The sequence below is a fragment of the Dasypus novemcinctus genome, chromosome 16 (assembly GCF_030445035.2).
Source record: "Dasypus novemcinctus isolate mDasNov1 chromosome 16, mDasNov1.1.hap2, whole genome shotgun sequence".
In the NCBI taxonomy this organism is placed as follows: Eukaryota; Metazoa; Chordata; class Mammalia; order Cingulata; family Dasypodidae; genus Dasypus; species Dasypus novemcinctus.
The window spans coordinates 20,223,805-20,231,077 of NC_080688.1; the positions used below are offsets into that span (position 1 = coordinate 20,223,805).

The 7,273-nt window shown below is 42.9% G+C and overlaps 1 protein-coding gene across 1 annotated transcript; it reads right to left on the bottom strand.

The window, feature by feature from the left end:
- Positions 1 to 5,812: 5,812 nt before the first annotated feature.
- LOC101439123 (olfactory receptor 13A1-like) lies at positions 5,813 to 6,790 on the bottom strand. The gene has a single exon (XM_004473750.2). The coding sequence runs from the start codon at positions 6,788 to 6,790 to the stop codon at positions 5,813 to 5,815; it is 978 nt and encodes a 325-aa protein (XP_004473807.2).
- Positions 6,791 to 7,273: the final 483 nt, after the last annotated feature.

Sequence of the window (7,273 nt, forward strand, 5' to 3'; positions counted from 1 at the left end):
AGGATGTGGGTACACCTTTCCACTCATTGTATGGTCTCCACACAATGATATAACAATGACAAGATGAGCACTCACATGCTCCATAAAAGTCTGTTGCTGTACCAGATGCCCCTTAAGCACCTTAAACAGGCAATCCTTCCTTATTATGTTTTTTAAAGAGTTTTCTCAACCTTTTAGTTTCAACCACATACCCAACAATCTCCCATGTTCAACTGTTTCCCCAACCCTCTCCCCCCCATTCCTTGGGTCATCTGACCCATACTCCCATCCTTAGTCCACTCAAGCCTGCAAAGCCTCACCCAATAATGTGGGGGTTCTTTTTAGGACATGGAGTTGTCTTAAATGATATTGCAAGGACAAATGCTGGACATTATATATTCTGCCATAACCCACTGAATATACTGGGGGAGAGTGTAAACTTCAATTTAACTATAATCTGTGCAGTGCAGCAGTGCTCCAAAATGTATTCATCAAATGCAATGAATGTGCTACAACAATGAAAGAGATTGTAGATGTGGGAGGAATGGGGAAGAGGTATGGGGTATGTGGGAAAATCTAACTTTTAAATTTTTTTTCCATTTTTCTTTTTCTCTATTTTTAAAAAATGTTACATTCAAAAAATATAAGAGGCCCCAATATACTGCGATCCCCCTCACCCCACTCGTCCCACATCAACAACCTCTTTCATCATCAGGGGGACATTCATTGTATTTGGTGAATACATCTTGGAGCACTGCTGTATCATATGGTAATGGTTTACATTGTAGTTTACACTCTCCCCAAGTCCACACAGTGGGCCATGGCAGGACATACAATGTCCAGCATCTGTCTCTGCAGTACCACCCAGGACAACTCCAAGTCCTGAAAATGCCCCCACATCATATCTCTTATTCCCTCTCCCTACACTAAGCGGCTTCCATGGCCACTTTCTCCACATCAGTACTACAATTTCTTCCATTACTTATCACAATAGTGCCATAGTACAATATTAGTAAACCAGTTTAATCTATATTCTATTCCTACATCCTGTGGACCATGGAATGTTTATGTCCACTCCACCTCTATACTGAGAGGGGTTTAGATTCCACATGGATGATGGATGCAATTCTACTGCTTGCAGTTGTAGGCACTCTTGGCTCCCTGGTGTGGTGGTTGACCTTCTTCACCTCCCTATTAGCTGGCTGGGGTAAGTCCAAAAAACAAGAGGGTAGGACTTGCAAGTCTGCTGAGGCTCAGGGCCCAGCTGGCACATGGACAGTCCAGAGATTCCAGTCTCCTGAGTATATTCTAACCCCAGCACCACCCACAGGCTCAGTAAAAGTGACAGAAGAGGCACATGTAGAAAGGTCACATCTGAGTCAAACTCTATCACACTCAGGAACACAAACACTGAGGTAGGGCCAACTGACGTGGCACTGAACTCCAGAGCCATCTGCCACGACTGTAGAACCTGTGGATCTCTGTAGCCCTCAGGAGAACCAGTACCTAGGGTTGTATCTACTTTGACTGTCTTTGGTACCCTTCCGAGGCATGCAAAAATGCGACCCCTTTGATGATCTCCCGACTCGTTTTTGGAGACTCATAACCATATAAATTCATTTGTCTTTCCATTTTCCCCTTCTTTCAAGGCCAAAAAATAGTTTTTAATGCCTGATATTTCATGTAGGCTAAGATATTCTGCTGGTCTGATTTGTCTCTTTTATTCAAGGTCCTTTTCTAGTTACATCATCCACTGGTACTTAGTAGTAATCCCTCAGTGTCAGTGCGGCTAATCCCCAGGAGTCATGACGGGGAATGTAATGCATTTACATGCTGAGTTTGGCTTAGAGAGTGGCCACACATTTTTTGTGATCTATGTATCTTCAAAAAAAATACAATAAAAAAGTAAAAAAACAAGAGAAATTATGACTAGAATAGACAAGATGACAAAACACCAAATGTTATTTTACATCATTAAATACTTATTGCAGAAGAGAGCTTGCAACTGAGGGTGCCTATTCATGCACATGACTACCCAGGAGGCAGTCCCGACTCTGTGGAGTTGGAAAAGCACTTGTAAAGTTGAGAGAGTGGGAACTTGGCAGGATTTGGAAAGGTAGAGATATGCCTAGACCTAATGAGCTCTCCATATGTGACACAGAAGCAGGGAATCCTCCTCTTTCAGTCACCTACTGGGTGAGGTCTTTGAGAGATGGGAGAGACAACATCTGTTTACCATTCAAGACCATTGTAAAAGACACTAATAATGCAGCATCTACAGTATTCTAGTCTGAATACAGGTAAGCAAGAAGCATAACCTGTTCATTTTCTCCATCACTGAAGCTATTTCTATGATGGATCCCATTTTGCACATCAGCATAAGCCTATACCAAGTTGATCGTAGTGAGGCCAACTCTCCCTCCCTTCTCTGGGGGTTTCTGTAGCATCACAACACAGGAGAGAAAGGTCCAGTCCTGGTCCAACTGACATCTGCAGGTGAGTAACCTGCCAAGTGTGGTGTTCTTCTAAAGGGCAACTGTTCCACATAGACTTCCCTTCTGTTCTTAGATAGTGGTTCAGCCCAATATCCAAAAAAGAACTCCTCAACTCAGTCATGAAAACTCTGATGTGCTGTAGATCTCTCCTTTATTTTTGGCTTCCTTCATGAAAAATGTCAAGTTTCTATGCAGTTAAGTCTCAAACCTTGGGAAACCTGCTGGGTGTCCCTGGCATGGTCACACCCATAGCCTCTTCCACTCAGCTATGCCTGCTTGGTGTTGAGGGGAGACTCCATGGGACTGCTTCTTACTCAGGGCCATGAATTTCCCCAAACCTCACATCTTTCAGGCATGAATGTGTCAACATCCTTTAAGCTTATGCTCTCCTGTATTTTCTGCCTTTCTCCATGAGAAAAGTTTCTTATGTTCTATGGAGCGGGGACATAATGTCCCACATCATCATTGCTCCTGCTTGGCATGAACCTCATGCCCTGACTATTGGCCTCACAAAACTATGACATCAAACTATTGGTGAGGATGTGTGTTTCTGAATTTAATTTAATATCAAAGCTGAGAACTGATGTTTTCTGTTTTGTTTTGTTCTGTTTTGTTTGTAACAACTGATCCCTACAAGACTCCCTTGCTGTAACCAGACTGGCAGAAGAGCAAGTTGAAATGTAATTCTGGGAATGAAAAAGAGATCAGTCAAGTTAGTTTTCAAAAGAGATCAAAAGTTAGTTTTAATTGCTTGAAAATATTTATCTGAATTCAAGGGCCATGAATAACCTTTCTGTCCCCATCAAGGGACAAATGTATGAATCTTATTGATTGAGAGACTTTAACCACAATGGAGGGGCAATGGGGGTGTGAAAGGCAGAGTGTGTGGACAGTGAGGGGCATGGGGATTAGGGTAGAGGGTGTCAGAGGAGAGGGTCCTGACACCTGTCTAAGGTCATACAAGGGCAAGTTTGAAATGTGGTGAAAGTAAAGGACTCTCTCACACCATCCTCTGGATTTCATATCCATGTGTGTTAGAGTAAGATTTGAAGAAGGAATTGAGATAAAATAAACAACAACTGGATTTGGCCAGAATAAAAATTATATAAGTATCTGGGAATCCCGTGGGAACATTGCTGCACTTTGTGAGGTATTGCTACACATAATCACGTATTTAAGCAGATGCTCACCTCGGTTCCTCTATGTCCATATGAAGAAAGCTCCCAGAAGGCAGGGATGTTGCCATTCCATGATCCTATCTTTACTATACCCAGGGTTGAATTATTTTAAAACTTTGCCAACATCATTAACTGGACACTATATTGGGTGAAACGCTTTCTGAAACTCTGACCTTCTTAGCAGAACTGAGGGATCCTTCCATGACTTAGACGAGAAGGATACTGCTACTCCTCACCATCCCACCTACCACAAACCACACAGGCAGCACCTGGGGTTTCTTAAAGTCAGTAAATGTGAATCTATGCCCATACCCAATAGATAGCACTAACACAGGCACCCATTTCTAAACTGTAACCTCTAGCCACAGTTCTTCAGCCTGCAGGAGCCCTGCCAGATCTCCCTCACCCCCAAGGACTTTTGTGAGAATACTTCCCTTCTCACTGAAAACACCTGGAAGTTGCTTTTGCTTGAACCCTTTTCTTTTCTCCATGTCTGGCAAGGAAGCTGTGGGTAGTTTCTACCTACCTAATTAAATTTCTAAATTGAATTAATATTTCAGAAAGCAAAGATAGTAGCCAAGTCCTGAACAGTGACAAGGCTAGGAAGAGGTGAGAAATACTTTGCAATGTTTACAGGATATTATTGTGTGGTCATTGTGGGAAAAGTTAGCAGCACATAGCTCAGGTCTGTGGACTCAGATAATTGCTGAGGCTCATGGGAACTTGAAGTAGGCTGTGTTCCTTCAATGTCCATGAAATGTTCACCTCTTCTCCTGCCTGTTAATGTCCTTCCTTCCATCAAGGTGGAAATCCACTAAATCTAGCTAAACAGATATCCATGAAAGGTGGTGGCCTCAAAGTGATCTTGAAAAGTCCCCTTTGTCCTTGTCACCTGCCCTCTTCCTTTCTGCCAAATGGCTGTGATAAGACTCCCTGCTCTAAAGAAGGGGAGAAGAACAATAGAGGAGGCTGTCTATACAGTTCCTGATGAGGCCACCCCACCAGCCCTGGACTGCCTCCAAATTTCCTTTATGTGGTAGAAAAATTAATTCCCAGGTAGTTTAAGCCATGAATTTTGAGCTTTCTGTGATAGAAATTGAAACTGAATCCTAATCTACAAAAGTGACTAGGCTGACTAAAACCTAGCTGGTACATAGAAGAGACAATATTCAGGGAAGCCTGAAAAGACTATTGGGCCAGTGGAACATATGAGCACTGGATCAGAAACTTGCCATATTTAACATTCATCTTTCTGAGACACTGATGGTGTGAGTTTGAGTCAATATGAGGTGTTGAGAAAGGCCTCTTTAGACTTAGATATAATTAATGGTAGAATCAAGTGGAGCCAAGAAAATTAGCCCTGCTGCATTTTGAAATTTTCTGGGATTAGTGACTCCATCTTTTTATCCATTTATCCATTTTGGAATGTAAATGCCTAATTAATGCCTCTCAGGCCATTGTATTTTTGAAGTGATTGAATGATTTCCTAGTTACACAGATCAACAGATGGAGAGGCATTTTTCTTGTTGACAGATCATACCCAGACTGTCATTTGTACTTGATTTAGATTATTCAAATATTGTGATTTGGGAATTTGAGCTTTTAATATTTAGATGAGATTTTGTGTGTATATTTGATGATGTACTGAGTTGAAATTTGGAGGAATGTTGGAATGGGATGACTATTTTGCATGTGGTACTGCCATGAAATTTGGAAGCAAGAGTATGAATAGTGTAACCCGAGAAATATATCTAATAGGAAACTGAATTTTCACTTAATTAGAAATATTGATGATATAAATAATTTAAAGGTCTCATCGTAATCCAATAAACAATTACTTTATAAGAGAAAGGAGGAGTGAATATAAGACAAAGGCAAAGAGGAGGGAAGTTGGCCATAGGATAATGGAGGCAGAAATTGAAGTGATCCTGCCAGAAATGAAGGATCACCGGGAGCCACCAATAGCTGCAAAAGGCAAGGAAGACATCTCCTCTAGAGTTTTCAGAGGACAATGTCCCAAATCCACACTGATTTTGAATTCTAGATTCCAGAACTGTGATAGTATAAATTTCTATTGTTTTAAGCCATACTTTTTTTTGTTTTGTAATCATGCCAATTTTGGAAATGAAAACGGGACAAAATAGATCGGAAGAATGACATTTAATTTCTGCAAAAGAGTAAGACTTTCCCCAGGGCTGCCTTGACCTCCTTGTTCCTCAGTGTGTAGATGAGTGGGTTCAGGGCGGGACTTAGCATTGTGTACAGCAGTCCAGCCACTTTATTTCTCTGAGGGTTGTAGTTGGAACCTAGGTTGATGTAGGCACAAAATACGGCTGAGTAAGACACAGAGACCACGATGAGGTGGGAGGAGCAGGTGGAGAAGGCCCGCCGCTTCCCTTCAGATGAGCGGATGCGTAGGATGCTGGAAATGATACAGCCATAGGACACGAGGGTAAGTATGAAATTGACGAGTCCATAGAAGGCATCAGCCAAGATAGTCATGATGCTGTTCACATGAGTGGGACTGCAGGAGAGCAGCAACAGTGAGGGGAGCTCACAGAAGAAGTTAGTGATGACATTGGAGCCACAGAAGTATAGCCGTGTCATCAGACCAGTGTTGATGGAGGAATTCAGGACACAAATAACCCAGACTACTATGGCCAGTGCCCCACACACCCATGGTGTCATCAATGTTCTGTAATGCAGGGGCCGGCAGATGGCCATATAGCGGTCACAGGCCATGACTGCAAGCAGCAGCAGCTCAGAAGACACACCCAAGACAATGAAGAAGAGCTGGGTCATGCACCCCTGGAAAGAGCTGGTGTTTTCTTTCAAGGCCAGGCCCACTAGCATCTTGGGCAGCACAGCGGAAGAACAGATGATGTCCATGATAGCAAGGTTGAATAAGAAAAAGTACATGGGGCTGTGCAGGCTTGGACTACAGGTGATGATGGCAATTATCAGAATGTTGCCCATTAGGGCCATGGTGTAGAAGAAGGAGCAGCAGCCAAAGAGGGGCAGCCACAGGTCTGGGTACTCTGAGAAACCCTGCAGCAAAAACCTCACGAGTAGTGTCTGGTTGGACGTCCCCACCTGGTTGGGCACTGTTGCCTTGCCTGGGTCCATTTGGGAATCCATGCTGGCTTGTCCCTCTGGAAATCTGCAGTTCTCTGCAGAGGTGATAAGACATTCACTTCAGAGTTAGGTTTCCTGGTGTGACAATCTTAGAACCCACCTTACTCTCAGAAAGGGAAGAGGTTTTATTGATGAGACTCATTTATTTCAACCACCCTCTACCCTAATGCTTTTCTGAAAACCTCAGATCTTTTACTTTTCCTTTCATTTCTCACCTTGAAAATCTTTGTCTTCCAGATTTTGTTCAGCAGATCACCTGAACTCACTCTAATCTTCCTATACAGAGAGGTTAAGCAGACAACCCCTTGCAGAGGGCTACCTGTTCCTTCTCTCTCTGTCCCTTCTATCCATTGCAATCTACTGACCTGCCCAGAGAGACTCCTTCCAACTTCTTCTGCCACAGCAACAATTCACTTTACTGGGTCACTCTGAGCCTCTATGCAGCTTTTGAGAAAGACTTGCCTCTCAGGACCCCTTCTTCAATGC